Source organism: Tursiops truncatus, chromosome 15 (genome assembly GCF_011762595.2).
Source record: "Tursiops truncatus isolate mTurTru1 chromosome 15, mTurTru1.mat.Y, whole genome shotgun sequence".
Taxonomy (NCBI): Eukaryota; Metazoa; Chordata; class Mammalia; order Artiodactyla; family Delphinidae; genus Tursiops; species Tursiops truncatus.
Window position 1 is genome coordinate 74550187 of NC_047048.1, and position 21869 is coordinate 74572055.

General features: G+C 49.9%; 1 protein-coding gene across 1 annotated transcript in view; it reads right to left on the bottom strand.

The window, feature by feature from the left end:
* The window catches only part of KCNB1 (potassium voltage-gated channel subfamily B member 1), a 110380-nt gene extending 90735 nt beyond the window's left edge, over positions 1-19645 (bottom strand). The window contains exons 1-2 of the mRNA XM_033840040.2: positions 19264-19645; positions 17350-18082 (exon numbers count right to left, since the gene is read on the bottom strand). Of these exons, the coding sequence (XP_033695931.2) occupies positions 17350-17916 (567 nt within the window). The 5' untranslated portion in view covers positions 17917-18082; positions 19264-19645. The remainder of the gene's footprint in view (positions 1-17349; positions 18083-19263) is intronic.
* Between the last annotated feature and the right edge of the window lie 2224 nt (positions 19646-21869).

A 21869-nucleotide genomic window follows, 5' to 3' on the forward strand; every position in this document is an offset into this window, starting at 1 on the left:
GTTCAAATAGAGTTTTAAAGGATGAATTAAGGAGGCCAAGGGGGACAGCGTAGGGGCTGCAAGCTTGTGCTAGTCAGCACAGCATGTGCAAAGGTCCTGAGATGAGACCCGGAACAGTGTCCTGAAGATCTGAGAAAGGAGATAGGGAGCCACATGATGCCTCTGTAATGTGAAGGTGGCGTAGAACTCCTTATAGGTCCTTAGGGGCCAGGTAAGGGTTTTGGAAATTATCCTGAGAACAATGAGAAGCCATGGAGGGGTTGATACCTCTTCCTACCGCTGCTTCCCCTCACCCCCATTCAAAAACGGTCTAGGTAGAGTGGATGTGATTTGACATGGGCTCTGCATAGAATGATTTGAGAGCTTGGAAAACTCTCTGAGACTATAACAGCAAGAGCAGTAGTCATTCATTCATTCATTTATTTATTCAACAAATATTCATTTAGTAACTACTATATGCTAAGCACGATTTTAGCACTAGGAAGATAGAAGTAAACCCTGAACAAGTTCCTCTCTAATGGAGCTTATAATGCAACACAATGAGACAGACAAAAGCGAGATAAATATATAGCATTCTAGGTGGTGGAAAAGACTATGAGAAAAATAAAAGAATGTAAAGAATGGAGCATGTGAAGATCAGGGGAGGGGGTGCTGTAACCATTTACTGGGGGATGTGACCCAGCAAATTGTCCCTGCAGACCCCCTTCCCACCCAGTGTCCCCTGAGTGTCCATTATTTGCACCATTGTAAGCAGAGTTTAAAGATGATTTTTTAGCACCTCTCCATCCCACAGTCAATTAAGCTCCCCCTCTGCCTGGCACCAAGAGTGCATTTGTGGTGACCACAGTGACCAGCAAACTGTTCCCCTTCCCTACGCGTTGCTGCCAGCCGCATGTAAGGAAGCCACAAGCACGAGGCACTCTGTTCTCGCCTCTGCCTGACACCATTTGCCTTTCTCTGGATAATAGGGTGGTGAGATCATCCGGGTGCCCCCCAGGGGGTTGGCAGGGCTGCATCCCTGGGCCTGTTCCAGGCCAGCCAGCAAGAAAAAGAAGTGGATGTAAGCGGAGTTGACAACAGGTTCGAGGGTTTCCGGCAGGAGTGGGGCAGGGGAGCCATTCTTCAGCCGCCTTCCTGAGGATCACGTCACCTCTGCCAGCACCACCCGAATGGATGGGCGTCAGAAACAGAAGGAGGTGTAACAGAACCCCCCTGGCTAAATGGAGGTTTGGGAACCTTCTGTGGTTTGCATTTCTTCGGGAACTCTGCCAGAGGGGGATGATGAACAGTAATGACACACACAAGAGATGAGACCCACAAATAACGAGTTGGAAACAGGAGTTCTGACTCTAAACACCAGCGTTCCGAATGTGCCTGACAGAATTCTGATCACAAACGCCACTTCGGCGGCGTTTGCGATCAGACCTTGAAACCTCAGAATTCCAACTCCGACCATGAGTTCCAACCTGAAACATCAGCATTCCAACCTTGTCTGCTGGAGTTCTCAGTCACAAATATCAACACTCTGGCCGTGTACTCCTTGGGTCCAGTTACAAATCTGAGGATTCTGACCTTGGATGGCAGCCTTCTGACCTTGAACCCCAGAGTTGTGACCTCGAATGGCGATGCTCCAAGAATGAACATCAACCACAGCCGTGATCTTGAGTGACAGACCTGCAACCCCGAACCCCAGAATTCCAATCCCAGGCACCCTAACCTCCACCAAGAATTTCTGAAATCCCAAGCTTTCCAGCCTGAATTTGTAGAGCTAACATCACTCCATAAGGATATAAAGTCGAATTCTACACAATAAACTCTCCCACAGGCCCACAGCCCCCAGAAATAAGCCCGAAGCTTGGATGATGATGAAGAAGATGAAAATAACAGTTCGAATAACACTGGCTCACATTTATTTGCTGCACTTTGCTGAGCACGTCACATGCTCTATCTCAGTGCATCCTCTGGACCACCCCAGGGAATTTATTATTCCCATTTTACAGATGAGGAACCTGAGGCTCAGAGTCGGTCTGGTTTGCTGACTCAATATTCAGTGCTTTTCCCAACCACTTCAGCAGATTTTTCCTCCTGCTCTCTTTGGAGTTTGGGTAGGGGGACCTAGGATCCTATTACCTAATACATTTAGGACTTACCTGTGAATTTCCCTGACCTGTGTTGTCATTCACCGGGGATGGGCTGCCTTGAGTTTTGGAGCCCCACCTGTGTGGAACAGTCATTCATTCAACAGACACTTGCCACCCTGTGCTGTGCTGCAGTAAGGAGAGGGGAGAGGGGACCTGTTACTTCTGACACCCAGGCTCTATACCCTTCCTCCCCACTCCCTTCACGATGGGAGGGTCTCAGAGGCAAGAAGTGATCACCCCCTGCTATTTCTAGCTATCGAAGTTTCTATGCTGCAGGGGTCAAGAAGTGGAGCCCCAAAGGCTGAATGTGGTCCACAGACGTGTTCTGTTTGGCTCACTCAAATGTTTTTAATTTTTTTTTTAATTATTTGGCAACATTGAAAAACGTGGATATCTCAGTGAAAGCTAAAATTTCTAGCTGGGCCCAGAACCCAGCCTGGACGCAGAATCCAGCCTTGAGCTGAATAGCAGCTGCGTCCTTGGATGGGCACATGTGCTCCAGTTCACCACAGTCCCCGCCACTCTCTCCTGCCTCCTTAACTGAGTGTTGAAAACCACCTCTTTGGATTGGCTTATCCTCCCAGTCGTGAGGCCAGCAAGGGTCTAAACTTTTTATGCAGGGGGTGGGTACTGGTGGGTAGAAACCTGAAGGAAGGGGGAGGAGAACTAGGGGACTTGCCTTGGGTTGCATTTGCATGGGGCTTTTTGTAAGATGGAGAAGGCTCCATGTGCCCACATCAGTGGATGCGGGGTGTGATGGAGACTGGGGAGAAGGTTGGGGGAGGGTCTAAGCCCCCTGCTGTCCAGTCACTCCTTAGCACAGCCATTGCATGAAGGGTTCAAGCAGGCAAAGGTGTCATAAGAGGCCTGATTAAGGCAAGGTTTGGGGTAGCCTCTCTTTCCTCTCTCCCTCTTGACAAAAGGAAGAGAGAAGGAAAACCAACAATATGAACGGAGCATCCATGCCTGGCCAGCTCAGTGCTGGCTGCTCTGGCACAGATGAGTGCACCTGTCTTTCCAGTAGTCCTGCTTGGCAAGTTACCACGCCCATTTTCCAGGTAGGGAAACTGAGGCCCAGAGAAATGAGGGGGCTGTTTGCCCCGGGTCTTGTAGCTCATATGTGGTGGTGTTAGGATTATGAACCCAGGCCTCCAGAGTTCCAAGCCAGAGCTCTTTCCACTCATCCTACCAGGGAGATGGCATATGAGAGGAGGAAAAACACTGGTGAAGAGGAGGGGAAGGGCACCTGCCCCAAGTGGGCCTAATCTGAAAATAAACCAGAGAGACATTTTTATCATTGAAAGAGTGGAAATGCCACCACATCCAAACTGCTTGTTCAAGGTCAGGGAGGGCCTTTCTGAAGAGGTGACATATGAGCCAAGATCTGAAGGATGAGAAGGGGCAGCTGGCACTGCAAGATACAGAGCCAGAGGCCCAGAAAGGTTAAGTGACTTGTTCAAGGTCACAGGGCTAACTTGCGCCTTCCCTCCCTCCCTCCAGTCCTCCAACAAACCCCCTCTGACAAAGCCAGCCCCGCCCCTGCATCAGGCCCTAGGGTGACTTTAGAACACAGGTCAGAAAACTTTCCCTGTAAATGCTGCTGTTACCAAAAAGCAACCATAGATAATAGGTAAATGAACATGTTGATGTTCCAATAAAGCTTTATTCACAAAACTGGCAGCCTACCCTGCTTTAGAACACAGAAATGAGTACGACACAGTCTTAGATTTTGAGAATATCCTGCCTTGGTTGGGGCGGTAATACAAGTTTAGAAGAAAACAGAATACACGAGGGAGCATGCTAAATGGTGCAGGAGAGGTAGAAACAGAATATGTAGAAGATCACTTCTGCGGCTCAGGAAGGAGAGAAATCAAGTTCAGGTTCTCAGAAAGGGCCACCCGCACTCCTCTTTGACCTTGGCCTGTTATTCTCTATCTAAACACCTTCTTTCCTTTCCAGCATACATATTACACTTTGTGATTATTCTTTCATTTAACTTTTTATTTGTTTAATGCCTAGCTCCCTCCAGCAGGCTATAAACTCCATAATGGCTACGGATTATTTTTGCCAGCTTACATTTATTCTCTCCTTTTTTGCTAACAGTATTTCAATTTTTCTTTGAAAAAACACCTCTTTCCCATTCTCAGTCCCAACTCAGAAGCAGCCATTGTCATGTGACCCAGACCTGGCTAAGTGATTGGCTTAGGGATGGACCAGTGAAAATCAGCCCTGGGATTTTGCTGGAATTATTGGGGAAGAGACTTGCTTTTTCCCCAGGATGGAAGCCTACAGTTGCTGGGTGCTGTCTTTCCAGCCATGTTTGCACAGCCTGCTGAGAAGCCAACATGGATAAGAAGAGACTTAGATGGAATGGAGACCAATTCTTGATGACATATTTAAGCCCCAGATCCAGCCCTGCCTGAAGCCCTACCTAACCCGACTTTTCAATTACATTTTTTTTTGATTAAGTCCATTTGAACTGCAGTTTTCTCACCCACAACCAAAGGAATCCTAAACCAATAGATACACAAGTGCTTCTCACGCATCCTGCACAATGTCTGGCATACAGTAACATGCAGTAAATGTTTGTCACACAGACAACAGGTGGCATTGAAGGAGGACCTCAAAACATGCACATATACCCACATGAAGTTAGAAGGACCAGAGAAGCCTAGAAAGGAAACTAACTTTGAATCCAATAGGATTGTCCCAGGAATAGGAGGGAATGACTGAATCCAATTTCGGTCAGTATTTCAAGGAACAATAAGGGATGTGTAAACATACCCACAGCATAAGAGATAAAAGAAAATTGATCTATTCAGTGGGAATTCTAGACATGTTGAAGGCTGGTTCAACATTATCTTTTTTTTTTTTTTTTTTTTGAGGCCACACTTTGTGGCATGCAGGATCTTAGTTCCCCATCCAGGGATCGAACCTATGCCCCCTGCATTGGGAGCGCAGAGCCTTAACCACTGGACCGCCAGGGAAGTCCCCCAACATTATCTTATCCCCACCTTTCCTTCTGTTCTCACATGCCCCTGGCAGGGCGATCATGCATTGCGTCTTCGGTACGAACAGTTGGGTCTACAGACTCTGAGAAGAAATGCTGGCCAAGGTAAGGGGCCCCACGGATCACACAGGCCTTGGAAAGACTCAGGCATGGGCCTTAGGTAGCAATTAGTGAAATACAATGCTCTATGTTTAGAAGCTGTTTGATTCCAGGTGCATTACCTGGTGGATGTGAAAGATGATGTGGAATTGGCCAATATAACATTATTCTCTCAAAGACAGTGTCTGTCTGCCAGGCCATGGTGGGCAATTATGGTGGAGACCAGCCCTGCTGCAGAGCAAAAATGGAGCAGACAGGGTGTGAAGGAACACCTCAAGTGCCTAATCCAATTGCACCTCCTCGCTGTGACCGGAAGGCCAGAAGTCACTTCTTCCTGGCCCAGGAAGTAAGGGGATGGTAGTGGGCAGGTAGAGATAAGGAAGGTGGGAGGAGATTGGAGGGGGTACACCTGGGAGATGCTTGCCTTGTATGGGAGAACCCTCTGATCGATCACCATAAGATCATGCAAGTTTGCTCATTCGTTCACTCAACAATTGTTTACTAACACTAAACCGCAATAAAAATTAATAATAACAGCCATGGTTAACTCGTACTGAACACGTGCTGAGTACCAGGGATTGCTGAGTGCTTCATATAGAATTGTCACAGGAATTCCCTGGAGGTCCAGTGGTTAGGACTCTGAGCTCTCGCTGCCGAGGGCCCAAGTTCAATCCCTGGTTGGGGAACTAAGATCCCACAAGCTGTGCAGTGCGGCCAAAAAAGAAAGAAAGAGATAGAATTGTTACTCTGGTTGTTATGAGGCTCCCCAAATTATGGATCAGGAAATTGAAGCCCAGAGAAATTCATTCCCCCAAGGGCACACAGCTTGAATCAACATCGAGCTAGGATTTGAATGTAGGCAGTCGGGCTGCAGAGCCTGCTCTCTTAAGCATTCCTGTCTCTCTGTGGGCCAGGCCTGGCATCCACAGAAAAACTCATAAGCTAGTCTTCAGAGTGTTTTGTGCAAGGAAGTTATGAACATCAGGTTTCTGGAGCACAGAGGAGGGAGCAGGCAGTGCTGCCTGATGGGGGTGTGGGTGGTGGAGGGAGGGAGAAGCTGGGCCTTGAAGGGTGATGAGAGAGAGGCTGCAGGCAGACAAGAGGGAGAAGGGAGTGCAAAGCAGAGGAATCAGCTTGGGCAGAAGTGTGGAGCAGGACCCAGGAAGGATGGTGTATTTGGGGAATGCAAGAATGTGGGTGTGGTGTGAGCAGAGGGTACCATGGACAGAGAACAGGGAGAGCCGAAGGTGGAGAGGTTGGCTGACGTCTTGAAGGTCAGGCTGAGGAGTTTGGACTTTATTCTGGGCGCAGTGAGAACCATGCAAGGGTTTTTGGAAGGGGATGATTAGCATGAGCAGATTACGCTTGAGAAAGATGGCTTAGGTTCCCTGCAGAGAAGGGACTGGAAGGGGACAGCTGGAGGCAGGGAGGCCAGTGCAGAGGCTCAGACTCTGAGGAAAGACCAAAGCAACAGCAACAAAGTCATCCCTCTGATCTTACCTCCCCAGCTCCCCTGCTTTCACTTTGCTCTGGCCACACTGGCCACCTGGCTGTTTCTTGACTGCCCCAAACATGTTCTTGCCCCAGGGCCTTAGCACGTGCTGTTTTCTCCACCAGAAACACTCTCCCCTGCCAAAGTCCACATGCCTCCCTCTCTCCCTTCCTGCAGGTTTCTGCTTAACTGGCACCTTCTTGGTGAGGCCTTTTCTGACCATCCTGGTTAAACACCCCACACCGGAACACTCCCGCTCCCTTCCCTGCTAACCTTTCTCCGTGTCACCTGCTACAACCAAAATATTGCATATTTATTTCATCTTGTCATTTCATCCATGAATACTTCACTATGTATCTCTAAAATATAAATATTTCCAAACATAATCACAATAGCAATTATTACACCTAAAAAATAGCATTCATTCCGCCACAACATCAAATATCCAGTTAGCATTCATCTTCCTCTGACTGTCTCATGATTTGTTTTTCACAGTTTCTCAGCTCCAGGAAGTATCTGTATTTGTTTCTTTTTTGAATGGTCTTAATCTCTCTATTCACTGGCATCCCAGTGCCATGAGGGCTGGAGTCTTTGTTTTGTTCTCTGTGCTGTGTCCCCAACACCTAGGACAGTGCTCGGCACACAGTAGGTGCTCAATAAATCTTCTTGAATAAATGAATACAACCGATCCTAATAATAACAGCTGCTATTGAGCTTGTGGGTGTTATCTGTTTATTGTTATTTACTATATTACATCATCTAATCCTCACAACCTCTTTATAAGGTAAGGGCTGTGATTGGGCCCATTTTCCAGATGGGGAAACTGAGCCACTTGGCTCAAGGACTCACAGCTAGAAAGTGGCCAGGGCCTAAGACCCATCACATGGACTGGGCATCTGTGGCTGCTGGTGGAGGCTGAGGTTTTGTGGTTGCCCAGGAACCGCCCCACATCCCACATGTATCCCCAATCCAGCCACCTTTCACTGACTTACTTCCCTCTTCCAAGCTGCCATCTTTTCTCTCTCTCTTCCTTTTTTTTTGGCCGCACCGTGTGGCTTGGGGGATCTTAGTTCCCCAACCAGGGATCAAACCCGGGACCTGGCAGTGAGAGTGCTGAGTCCTAACCACTGGACCACCAGGGAGTCCCCCGCCATCTTCTGTTGACTGCAGTGCTGCAACATCCTCCTGGCAGCTGCTCATCTTTTATTTCTCTAATGCCCACTCCTCATGCAACACCTAGGGGGTGGAGGCCAGGGATGCTGCTAAACATCTTATAATGCACAGGACAGCCCCCTACAACAGAGAATTATCCCTCTTCAAACGTCAACAGCGCTGAGGTTGAAAAGCCAGAGATGTCCTGCACCCAGAGCATGGCAGAAGCAGATGAGAGTCAGACTTCTGGAAATGTGTTAGTGATCATAATGAGAGTCCCAAAGTTTGTAAGCAAAGCTCAAAGCCCTAAATGCAAGGCCTGAAAGTATAAAACTCTTAGAAGAAATCATGGGGAAAACACTTCATGACATTGGACTTGGCAATGACTTCTTGGATCTGACACCGAAAGCACAGGCAGCAAAAGAAAACATAGACCAGTTGGACTTCATCAAAATTTAAAACTTCTGTGCCTCAAAGGACACAGTCAACAGAGTACAAAGGCAACCTACCGAATGGGAAAACATATCTGTAGATCATATGTCTGATAAGGGGTTGATATCCAGAATATATAAAGAAACTGCTACAACTCAAGAATAAAAAACAAACAACCCGATTAGAAGATGGGCAACTTACTTACATAGATATTTCTCCAAAGAAGATATGCACATGGCCAACAAGCATACGAAAAGGTACTCAACATCACTAATCATTAGGGAAATGCAAGTCAAAATCACAATGAGATACCACCTCATATCCGTTAAGATGGCTACGATAAACAAAACAAAACCAAAAACACGCAGGAAATAACAAGTGTTGGTGAGGGTGTGGAGAAACTAGAACCCTTGTGCACTGTTGGTAGGAATGTGAAATGGTGTAGCTGCCATGAAAGACAGTACGGAGATTCCTCAAAAAATTAAAAATAGAATTACCACGTAATCCAGCAATTCCACTGCCGGATATACACCCAAAAGAACTGAAAGCAGGGTCTCGAAGAGATATTTGTACAGCCACATTCCTAGCAGTATTATTCACAAAATAGCCGAAAGGTGGAAGCAACCCAAGTGTCCATTGATAGGTGAACAGATAAATAAAATGTGGTATATACACAAAATGTATTATTATTCAGCCTTAAAAAGGAAGGAAATTCTGACACATGCAACAACATGGGGGACCCTTGAGGATATTACACTAAGTGAAATAAGTCAGTCATGAAAAGACAAATACTGGACTGAGAGTAGTCAAATTCATAAAGACAGAAAGTAGAAGAGTGGATGACAGGGGCTGAGGGGTGGGAATGGAGTTATTGCTTCACAGGTACAGAGTTTCAATTTTGCAAAATAAAAAGTTCTGGAGGTTGGTTGCACAACAATGTGAATATACTTAACACTACTGAACTATCCACTTAAAAATGGTTACGATGGTAAATTTCATGTTATGTATACTTTACCACAAATAAAAAAGAAATCACCCAGAGATTGTTTCAATTGTGGGGTCCAGGTATGGGTGTTTGTCGAAGCTCAGGTGACCCAAATGTTCAGACAGTGGTGAGCACCCTGCTCTGTGAAGTGCGCCCTATTTATTATTCCCATTCCCAGCACGGGGGAGGTGACTTGTGGGCTTATACCGCCAGGAAGCAGTGGGGGTGGAATTGGAACCCAGGCCATACCCGTACCCGCAGGAATATGTCTCACGTGGTAACATTACGTCTTATTTGCTATTTATGTCATCAGGGAAATTTTAAAGGAGAATTGGTGCTCTGGATACGAACATGTGAATTCCGGCTCCCGCCCCACCCGCCTCCAATTTGGGGGCAGGGGTGTGCCTCTGTCCCTGCCCCCATCCGGTCAAGCCCACCTCTACCAGAGACACCAAAATCAAGAATATCCCACGTCAGGGAGAAGGTAAGGCCTTATCTTAATATTTAAATTATCTATTAAAATAATGCTTAATGCTAACCCTGTGTCTCCAATAGTCCCATCCCATAGTCTTTGGGGCCAGGAACACTCCCAAGTTAGGAGGGAGACGCTGAAGGCCTCTCACCTCCGCTGCACTTCATTTCCCCAAGGGGAAGAGGCATCCTGGAGCTCTTTTCTCACTTCCTGAAGGTCATTCACTTGGCACAGAGGCCAGATTGTGGGCTCGCAGTCCTCCCGTTCGCTGTGTGACCCTGAGCCAGCCACTTCACCTCTCGGGGCCTCAGTTTCCACAGCTGTAAGATGAGGATAATTATCCCTCCCTCGTGAGGTGACTGTGGGAATCAGATACCACAGTGCATTTAAATGCTCCTTGCGCCGCGTCAGGCACAGTGGTAGCTGCGGCTGCTCTTGTTTTCATTTTCTCCAGGAGCTGGAAATGAGGCTGACCGAGCCCAACCAGCCCTGGAATTTTTTCTTGCAAGATGATCCCCGATAGGAGTTTGAGGTTTCCCACAGGTCTTTTGTTGCATCCCTAGAAGCAGATCCTAAGATAAAGATCTGAGTAGAGTGGCTTATGTAGGAAGTGATCCTAGAAAACACTGGTAGGGGAGAGGAGACATGAGACAGGGAAGGGAAAGAGGCCACACAGAGTGTACTAGCAAGCAAGGAACCACTGTGGGCACCTGGGGCTGAATTCTGCTGAGGAACTCTGGGGCCAGTGTGGACCATGAACCTCTGAGTTATATCCCCATCCAGGGGGAGGGAGCTGAAGTATTATACACCCTCCCCATCAGTCATCAGTTGAGGGCTGCTCCCTCCAGGTAGGGCCTTAACTCCCTCTCTTTACTGGACTCCACAGGCCAGAGGAAGCTTCTAGGCAAAGAACTGCAGGTGCTGGCAGCTGGGAGTTGGGCTAGTGGCACTGAAAAGGTAAGAGCTAAAAGGATATGGGTGGGACACTGACCATATCTTCCCCATCAGGACTGGGTCCCCGTTCTGCTCCAATTGCCTATGTGACGTTGAGCAAAGTTATGTAACCTCACCTTGTAATGAGCACGTATCTTTGTATAAGAATAATGAATTTTTGAAAAGGATCTTATTTATCTGGCAGGAGAGTCCGGAGGGTTAAATGAAATGACAATTAAAAACGAAACAAAAAAACCCCCGCTAACAGTTACTGAGGGGTTTCTACGTGTCAAACCCTATTTGAAATGCTTTGCATGCATTAATTCATTTAATTCTGGTGGCGATTCAATGAGGCAGCCCCTGCTATTGCCCCTATTTTATGATTGAAGGAACCGGGGCACAAGGAGGTGCAGTAGTTTGTCACATGTCACATGGTGAGTAACAGGGGAGTCAAATTTTGAACTTAGTCCCATCCATGACAGGTTGAACTTGGGCAACCCTAAAATCAGGGCTCCCATCCAGGACACTATCAAGTATAGGAAGTACACATAGTGCTGGGTATGGAGTTGGTGCTTAATGTGTGCTTGTTCTCTTTCAGTTAATTAAGCTTTGGCCAAACTGCTCATTTGGCCAGCACTTGTCCTTCCTAAACATTTTCACAATCTCTAGCTTTTTGTTGCCTTTCAAAAACCCTTGGGAGACCAGCTGCCTAGGTATGATACTGGTCAAGCATCCTGGAGGAATGGAAATACCCCTGAACCTCAGTGAGGGTAACGGGGCGTGGGGGGCGAGGGAGGGGCAGAAAGGCCTGAAAATGGCTCCTGATCTTTCCCCAACTTGTTGTGTGACCCAGGCAAGTCCTTGAAGTATTCTCCGTGTTTCCCCTTATCAAATCAGGATACTGGATTTATGAAGTGTGGCTTCCGTGCTTTCCATGCACGATCATACTTAATCCTCCAGGCAACCCTGGGAGGTAGCTTTTATTATCATCCTCATTTACAGATTAGGAAATGGAAGCTACGAGAAATGAAATGATTTGTCCAAAGTCCAGAGCTAGGAAATGTCAGGGCTGGGAATCAAACCCAGGTCTGTGTGACCCCACAGCCGGGATTCTGAATCTCTGGCATATTGGGTTGGCCAAAAAGTTCGTTCGGGGTTTCCATAACAGAAACCTGAGTGAACTTTTGGCTAACCCAATACAAACATCCAGGATGACTGACCCGGGCCAGCAGGAGCCTCAGCCAGACGATTCATAGCACTGGAGGGGCCCCATGGATTCTGAGTTGGTTTCCCTCATTTTTCTTGATGATAAAACATGAATCCGTCCTGGCTCAAATCAAGGAAGTAGCAGCATCATCACAGCAAAGGCATGAAATCCCAGGGGGGCAGGCAGGGATCCTACAAGCAACAACACGGTAACAGGGGATGTTGCCAACCAGGGGAGTAGCTAGAAGAGAGGAATTCGGTGCTAATACCAACCATCACTGTGGTCACATATAGAACATTTATTACCTGCCGGGCACTGGGTTAAGCTCTTTATGCAGATTATCTCCTAAGGGCCCTACGAGGCGGGCTCCATTTTTTAGAGGAGGAAACTAACACTCAGAGGAGGAAAGGAACTTACCCAAGGTCATATTCCTGGCAAGCAATGTAGAAATGAACCACATCTGTTGGACTCCAGAGCTGAATCTTTTTTTTTTGGGGGGGCGGGGGGGAAGGCTTTTTAAAAATATATATATTTATTTATTTATTTATTTTGCCTGCACCGGGTATTAGTTGTGGCACGTGAACTCTTAGTTGAGGCATGCATGCAAGATCTAGTTCCCCGACCGGGGACTGAAACCAGGCCCCCTGCATTGGCAGCACAGAGTCTTATCCACTTGGACCATCAGGGAAGTCCCCAGAGCTGATTTAAAAATCTGATTTAAAATTCTGTGGTGGGCAAAGTACTGGCCGAAGTCTCTAAATAAAGAATACTCTCACACTGGAATATAATAATAATAATTCATATGTATAAAGTACTTTCCATTTGCAAATTACATGCACCATCTGAAATCTCACTGAATCATCAAAATAGTCCCAAGAGGTGGGCACTTATACCATCACCATTTGGCAGATGAGCTCACTGAAGCTCAGAGAGCTTGAATGAGCTGTCCAAGATTCCAGATTGAAGAAGCACAGGTTTGGGAACCAGACCAACCTGGGTTCAAACCCTTGCTCTGCCATTTTCATTCCTTCAACAAATATTGACTGAGCACTTAGCTGCGTGAGCTCTGGCAAGTGACTGCCCCTCTCAGAACTTCCATTTCCTCTTTATAAAAGAATATTAATACCACTCATCAAATCCATTCCCTCCCTCATCTGAAAATGCCAGACACGCTTTTCCAGGCTTCCCTGCAGATAGAGCATGAGCATGTGACCTGATGCCGGTCAATGGGATTTAAAAAGAAGTCTGCCAGGGGGCTGCTGGGAAAGCTTTGCCTTGCAGAAAAAAGAAAGTGGCACGTAAGAGGGCACGCTCTCCTTCACTGGTCAGATATCATGTGTCTGCACTTGAAGGCTGGAACTAGGTAGCCATTTTGTGAGATGAGGCATCCAGCCTGAGGACCAAGCCCCCTGCAGGAGTTGGAGGAGCAGAAGGACAGAAAGAATCTAGAGTCCTAATGGCATCATGGAACCATTAACACAAAACCAGCTACGTGGAACTTTCCGTTAAGTGAGAAGATGCATCTTCCTCCTTACAGAAGCCACTTCCAGGTTTCTAGCTGTGACTTGTAGCCCAAACTGGCAGATTACCTTGATTGAATTGCTGAAGGGATTTCAATGAGATAGTGCATATAAAGTATCACTAATCAGTGCCTGGCACAATAAACAGCAGCTACTCTGGAAATTATCTCAGGCTTTAACCCTGAGACTTTTCCAGGGACCACAGACACTCCTGGCCTGGCAAATGAGTTCCCTGTTTCTCCTACTGAGAAAAGCCTGTAGTCTTCCCAGAAAGCAGAAACTCAGTGGTGGCCCAGCACTGCAATCATGTCACTCTGATGAAGCTGACCCCAGCTTCCAAACAAGAATCAACCACACTGCCTGTTGCCTAATGGATTTTGATTTTCACTCCCCTGACGGGGAAGACGAGGGCCTGTACTTTGGTTTGTCTCTGTGTTGCCGGAACATCCATCAATTATTAACAGTGGCAGCTTGGTCTTCCAATACTGCCATCAGAAGGAAAGGGCTTGCTGCACACTCAGCCCACCCAGCCATAGAGAAAGGACTCTGCTCCCTATTATTTATAACAATAAGCCCTATGTACTGTGGGTTAGGCACTGTGCTAAATTTTGACAAACGTGATTTCATGATGACCCTGCAAGGTGGGCCTTTTATCTATACTTTAGCAGGCTAGCTGGTGGGAGGCTAGAGCTTGGAGAGGTGAAGAACTTGCCTAAGGCCAGAAACTGGGGAGGGGGTGAACATGGGCTTGGAACCCAGGTCTGTCCTTGCTCTTAAATATATGAGGTATGGTCATTTCTGTATCTCACAATCACCCAGCAATGATCCTCCACTTGACTTCTTATTCTGTGACCTCTGAGAAATTTCTACAGGCCTTGCTGTTCTGACAAGCAAAGCATCCAAGTTGGGGGGCTGGATGGGGGTGGGGAGGGCAAAGGACAGATGATTGAAGGAGGCCAGAGGCACAGAGAACTGGGCTGCAGGTGGGCTGGGAGGAAGGAATGACAGATTCCCAGACCCTGAGACACAGTGACTGACTGACTGCCTGCTCCATTCGTTCATTCCACGTGTAGTTATCTGGAGATCCTCTGTGTCAGGCACCACGCTGGGTGCTGGAAACAGGGCAGTGGATACCACTCTTGACGTGCATACTCTTGTGGGGGAGAAACGGAGAAACACAAGGAAGCAAGTATAATTTCAGATGGTGCTTAAACCCTATGCAGGAAAGACACTGCAAGATGTGACAGAGTGTAAGCGGAGGGAGGCTGTTTTAAACAGGGGTCAGGAAAGGTCTCTCAGAGGAGGGGACACCTGAACAGGGACCAGCTCCTATGAGGAATGAGAAGGAGTGGCCAGCCATGGGACAATATAGGGAAGAGAATTCTAGGCGGCAGGAACAGCAAGTGCAAAGGTCCTGAGTTAGGATAAAGCCTGATCTGTTTAGGGAACAGCAAGGAGGCCAGTGGGGCTGAAACTGAGTGAACAGAGGAGAGAAGAGATGAGCTCAGAGAGGTCATGAAGCTGGATTCATGGTGAAGCGTTTGGACTTTATTCTGAGTGCGATGGTAAACCTCTCTGGAGCATTTCGAGCAGATGAATAATGTGATCCAATATACATTTAGAAAAGCTCGTTCTGGCTGCCGAATGGGGAATGGATTGCAGGGGGCAAAGGTGGAAGCAGGGAGACTGCAGAGGAGACTATGGTACTTAATCACTATGGAAAGAACAGTGCCTTCAAAATCACACTTGAGTTTGAATTTCTGGCTACTCCTGTTTGCCTGTCACACGACCTTAGGTGAGTTACTTAACCTCTCTGATCTTCCCTCTTTGTGAAAGGTGGGATAATACTAGAGAATTGGTATACGGCTAAGTGTGTTGTTATACTTCAGACACAGTAGATGTGTCGACAGTGGCAGGATTTCTATACTGAGGGCCAACGAGCCTGCCTGCCTCACCATTTCAGCCTTGGCTGCAGAATACCCTAGGCCATCGTCCATCTGCTCGGACTAGCCGGCAGCCCCGGCCTAGGATCACAGAGAGGTCATGAACCTCGTCCCTGTGAGCGGATTAACCCGAGGGAGAGATGAAGCTGTTGATTCCCAAACAGCGCCTTTTGCGAGCCTGAGCTACTTGCCTAGCTGTCAGGCACAAACCCAAACACAGCCTCTTGCCTGCTTCTTCTGGGGAAGTGACCCTCCCCTCCTCTGCCCCTCACTCTCTTGTCTTGGGGACAGGGCAGGAAGGAGGGAGAGTCGTATCTGGGTCTAAACCAGGTGTGGAGGGGAAGAACCCGTGTCAGGCCTGGAAATAGCAAAATAAGTCTGTTGATCCTAAGCCGGTTAAGGGTGAATGACTATGTCTTAAGAGAGAGGCTTTTTGGACATGAAACCTGGGGCAGGATTACGGCCAGGGGCAGCCCACAGAAGAGGAAACAGGCCTAGGAATCTCTCTGTCCTCTTTAGGGTCGACGCGGAAGAGAGAAAACCTTTGGGCCTCTCTCCACCCTCCAACCAGCCACTCAGTCCTACACTCACTCGCAAAGGCCTCTCCTTGGGCAGACAGATCTGGAGAAAGGACCCCCCAAAACCCGCTCCAGACCCAGCCCTGTAGGTGGGCCTTTAGTGGGGGGTAGTTGAGCCAGGGAGCACCCACAATGAGAGGCCAGGCTGGACAGGAGGCAGCCCTAGCTAATACATCATGGCTCGTACGCAGACTTCCTCTTCTCTTTTTCCTTTCGCCATGAATACATTTACCTGCCCCCCCTTCTTTGGCCCTGCACTCAGAGAATGAGTTATGTTCAACACGTCTTTCCCAACTTGGTTTTCCTGGATTTTGACATCAACACCTCTCTGTTCTGGGCTCCCCCTGGGTCCCGCATGGCCTCTTTTACAGCACTGCACACACTGTGTTGTCATTTACTCCCAAATCCCAGCCCACTGGCCTCGTGAAGACAGGCCCCCACCTCTCTGAGGCAACCCCGAGTCCCAACCTGACACAGAGAAGTTGCTCATCAACAAATGACCTCCTGGCCTGACCTGGCCCCCACCCCCATCCTTTCTTAGTCCCTTACAGCCTCTGCTTTTTTTTTACCTGAGAGCACGCAGGACTCCCTGGCCTACCCAGTGTGATTGAACCCATTCCTGCCTCTTTCTCCTGCTTTATTTTTCACATTGCCTCATTTTTTTCCCTCCTATTTCGAAATTTACATCCTCTTCCGACAGCCAAAGCATCTTTAGAAGCTGCATCAAACCATTCTTGGAATCAACTCACCAAATTAAGAAAGACCAAACCAGGGGTGACCCCTCGCCCACAAGCAACCACAGCCAGCTGCATGCGTCATGCACGCGCACACCCACCCCCCAGAGTCCCTTTGCCTCGTTTCTCTCACGTATGCTAAAACCGCCTGACAGTATCTCCATGTCCTCCACGTATGTCTGTAAGCCGCCTTCATTCCCTTCTTGGGGCAAAATGAGGTTATAAATATAGGGATAAGTATTAAAATTGCAGGGTGACCCCCCTCCAGCCCGGCTCTGGGCCTCCACAAGGGAGCATTATGTAGAATAGACCAAACTCAACTCTACTCCATCCCAAAGCTTTGTCTCTCCGTGCCCTTTTTATTTGCAGTGTCCATTCTCTTGCTGTGGGTTTTCATAAGTCTCTGTAAATCCTTTTCTCCAACAAAGTTGGGGTATAAATTATTGAATGATAAAAGGATGAGGTGGCCAGTGCCACCTAGGAACAGTCTGAAGGGGTTGTTCGTCCTCACCTCTGAGATCTCAGCCATAGCCCTTCCTCTTTTCTGGTCTTCACATTTGGGAACTAAGCCAGAGTCCCCCAGCCGTGGTCCTCGATCTGGGGACACAGGCAGAATGCCCCAGCCCAGCAGCCCCTAGATTTCACACTTACCTTGGCGGCCACAGAGGAATTGGGCTTCTCCAGTAAGTCCCAGAGCTTTTTCCTCTTCTCGGCGCAGCACGTGTTATCGAACTCCTCGCCCTCCCGCTCCCGTAGGGTTTCTGCCTCGCGCTTGAGCTCCTCATTCATCTGCTCCTTCTTCTGGTGGTAGCGGGCCTGGCAGCAGGACTCCAGGTAGATTTCGTCGATGCCCCAGTAGTCGAGCTCTTGGCTGAAGCTGAGCGCGCACATCTCCTCCATCATGTGCAGCCGTCCGGTGCGGTAGAAGTTGAGGATGGAGGTGAAGGCGCCCGGGTGGCGGTCGAAGAAGTACTCATTGTCGTCGAGGCTGTAGTCATCGCACACCTCCAGCAGCGAGTCGTGCGTGTTGCAGTCACGCAGCTTGCCCAGCCGCGTGCGGGGCAGGCGGTCCAGGGTGCGCCAGAGCACCTCGTGCGCCAGCCCACCAACGTTGAGGCGGACGCGCCTCGAGCACGCCTTGCTGCGCACGATCTCCATGGGCTCGGGTGGCAGCGAGCTGGTGGAGCGTGAGCCATGCTTCGTCATGCCCGCCGGCATCGCTGGTCCGGCCGCCCCCGCCCCCCCTGCCCCCCCAGGCCGCTGTCACTGGAGGGCAAGGCCAGCCGCCGCGGGGGAGGGGGGCAGGGAGCGCTGTGGGCTGCTGGGGGTGCAGGGGGCCGCGCGGGCGCGCGTCACGGCCGTCTTCTCACCTCCATCCCGACGGCTGCGAGGCAGAAAGCAGACGCAGGTCAGCAAACAGGGAGCCGTGCGCGGCCCCTCCCCACCTCTCCACCCGGGCCCCAGCCGGCCTTGACCTTCCCGGCGCTTAAGCCGCTCAGGCCCGCAGAAAGGCTGGGCGCTGTCCTTCGCGCCGGTGCTGAAGCCCGCCCCACCCCGTGGCTGGAGGGAGGGGCCGCCCTTCGGGGCGGGGAGAGGGTCCCCGAGAGGCGCCCCGGGGGCCCAGGAGGCCCTACCCCGGGCTTCTGCTGCCGGGACCCGACCCGGCCGCCTGGGGCGCTGTCCGCCCCTTCGAGTGCTGAAACTCGCTTCTCCCTAGGTCTCCCCGTCCAGTCCCCGACCTGGCCCCGCAATGGGGAGAAGAGGGGAGCTGCATGAGAAAACTTTTTTTTTTTTAACTGCTCATCTTTTCCTTCCCCCGCTCCGAGATAATTAGGATTTGAGGGCTTGGGGGTGGCAGCGGGATTGCTTTTTCTAAACCTTTAAAGATCGGGAGGAATTCCGGAGGGTTTCAGGTGCCCACCTGTCGGTCGCAACAGACGGGGTGGTCATGAAGCCCCGCTGTCCTGAAGCAACCCCTCTCCCCAAGCCACGGGAGCATCTCGTGAGGTCTCTCCGGCAACGAGGTGAACCCTGAAGACGCAAAGCCAAGCTCTGCGCGGGGTCCCGCCCCCCCTCTGCGCCCCCTGCCCCACGGCAGGAAGGGGGAGCAGCGTCCTGGGGATGCACCTGGTTCGTCCTCCCCTCGCTCCTTCCCCGCCTCCCCCTCCTCTTCCTCCTCCTCCGCCGCCTCCTCCTCGCTCCTCTCCTGCGGTGGCTTTTTATAACTCCGGGTTCTGCGCCTTTCCCGGGGCTTGGAAGGGAAGGGGTGGGGGAGGTGGGAGGCGGGGAAGTGAGCTGAATTTTCTGGCCTTTTCAAAACGAGCCCTCCTCCCTCCGCGCACTGGGGATTTCAGGGGTTCCTCTGAGCCCCCAGGCATGTGAAGCTCACGCCCTAACCCCTCACCCCAGAATGCGGATCGCGCACCTCCCCGGGCCCAGGCCCTTCACCCACCCCACCCCCCAGCCTGAAACCGCGGAGCCTGCGTGGACCAACAGGCCGAACCGCGGCAGGCGAGCCCCCCTCCTGTGTCCCCCTGCGCCCCCGCCGCGCGCCCCAACACTCACCCCCAGGGTGGCCGCCTCCCGGGGCCAGGGACCGCGCATCGCCGCGGTCGCCCGGGCGCCCCCGCCCGCGGGCAGCGGCGGACCCGGGGCCGGGCTGGGCCCGGCCTACGCCGGACGGGCAGGCGACGCGTCGGAGCAGCAGGCGCTGCGGGGCCGGAGCGCGCTCTCTGAGGCTGGGGGCGCGGACGGGCGCTGGAGGCGCGGGTGGCAAGACCGGGATCGGGCGGCGGCGCCTCCTCCTCCTTCTCCTGCTCCCGCGGCAGCGGTGGCGGCTGCTTGGGCGAGATCAACAAGTCGGGGCTGAGCTTCGGCTCCGCGCTCGCTGCGATTCTGTCCCGCACTTCTGAGCGCCCGGAGTCGGGCACCGAGGCGGGACGGCGCCACCTGCGGGTCGGAAGCGTGCGCTCCGCTTAACTCCTGCCTGCCCGGGCCAGCCAGTTGGTGAGGCTCGGGGCGGGCTGGGGTCTTGGGCGGTTTGGCCCTTCCCACCTGGGCTACCTCCACTGCCTGCCTCTCAACCCCGGCTTCCTTCATCCGGTCAACAACGTGGCTTGAGCGCCTACTGTGTGCAAGGCACAAAGATAAGCATCCGAGATACAGCTGTGAACCAAACGCAAACGTCCAGCCCTTGTGGAGCTGGTTGGAAACAGACCAAAACCAAGAAAGTCAAAGAAAATGTCAGACGGTGATAAGCGCAGTGGGGATAATGAAGCAGAGGAGAGGGATAGAGGCAGGGGTAGGGGGAGAAGATTGCAATTTTAAATAGCCCTTGCTTTCATGAGCTTCCATTCTAGATTCTAAAATCTAATTCTAGAATGGAATTCTAGATTCTAGTAGGGGAAGGTGAGCAATGGATACATCAACAAATAAATATCCAGTGTGGCAGTTGGTGATAACTGCTAAGAAGAAAAATAAAGCAAGGTGACAGGAAGAGAGAGTGAAGGGTGAGCTAGCTTATAAAGCCTGGTGATTCAATCATTCATTCATGTCACTTTGGACAGCTGGTTATTGAGAGCTTCCTGTGTGCCAGACCCTGTGCCAGGGTCAACAAAGAATACGTCCTCCCCTGGAGCTCCCTGTCCAGTGGGGGAGACAGAATCAATCAAATAAACTCCAGAAATGAATAAAAAACGGAAGGATTTACCTAGAGGAGGGAGCAAGGCCTCCCTAAGGATGCTATAGTTGGGCCCCATGTTTACTCATTTATGCTTTCACATACATATTTACTGCATGGTAAGTAAATAGGTGCTGTGGACACAGCAGTGAGCCCCTGTTCTGGAGGAGAAAAACTGAGCAAGCCACAGTGCCCTAAGGTAAGATCCTTCCCCATCTGGCCCTTTCCTTCATTTCTAAAATTAAGGAATTCATTTCCATGGAGTTGCACATAATATTATTATATATTTTAATCTGTTCATTTCTCGTCACCTCCATCATCACGATCCGTGTCCAAGATGCCATCATCTTGTAGGTAGAGGCAGGGATGCTGCTAAACCTCCTCCAGTGCACAGGCTGGAGCCCCACAATAGAGAATTCTCCAGCCCTGAATGCCAACGGCGCCAAGGCTGAGAAACCTTAGATTAATTTAATAGAAGGCAAAGGTATTTCCCAGTCTGGAAATGCTATTCTCTCAACCAGTAATTAGTGAGCACCTACTATGTGCCAGGTACTACTCTGAACACTGGAAATACAGTGAGAATAAAACAGGCCGTCTCTACACTCATGGACTTATATTCTGGTGGGGGATACAGTTAATAAACAAGTAAAAAAATAAACCAGATCATTTGAATTGTGTTAAATGCCATGAAGAAAAGTAAGTGAGAGGAAGTGATACAGCATGACTGGGAGAGGTATCAGCAACTTTAGATAGGGTGGTCAGGCAGGAAAGGCTTTCTGGAGGAGGTGATATATCTAAGGCAAGAATCTGAAGGCAGGGAGAAGACAACCATGTGAAGTCCTGAGGATGCAGGTACAGGCAGGGGAAACAAAACAAGCAAAAGCCCTAAGATAGAAATGAGCTTGGGAAAGGAAGTTAGAGAAGTGGATGGAACCAGGCCAGGCAGAGCCCTTTGGGGATTTTATTCTCAAGGTTAAGGAATGTTTTTGAGGTTTTTTTCTTAATTGTGATGGGAAGCCATGATAGAGTTTTAAGCAGAGAAGTTCCATGTGCTGGTATATGTTTCAAAGTGATTCTTCCAGCTGCTGTGTGCATTATGGGATTTGGGGGACAAAAGGGATCGGGCGGCGGCAAAGGAAGCAGCAGGAAGACCCATCATGAGACTTCTGCAACTGTCCAGGCCAGAGATAATGGGGTTTTGACTGGGATGATAGTGGTGGGAATAGCTGGGCAATTGCATAGCTACAGGGCTCTGACAGGGGAGAGTCCTCCCCAAGTCCGAGGCCAGTGCTAGATATTCCATGTCATTCAGATTTGTCACTCCAGGTGGCCCAATTCCTGCAAAGTTCTGGCTCTGGCTCCAGATTCAGATAAAGAACATCTGTGTACAATTGGATGTTAGAAGTGCAGATAGTGCAAACAGTTCTGTAACTTTTAAGCAAAAGCCCTGTTGCTACTACTTGTTCATACATTTACTCAGTGCAAAGGATTC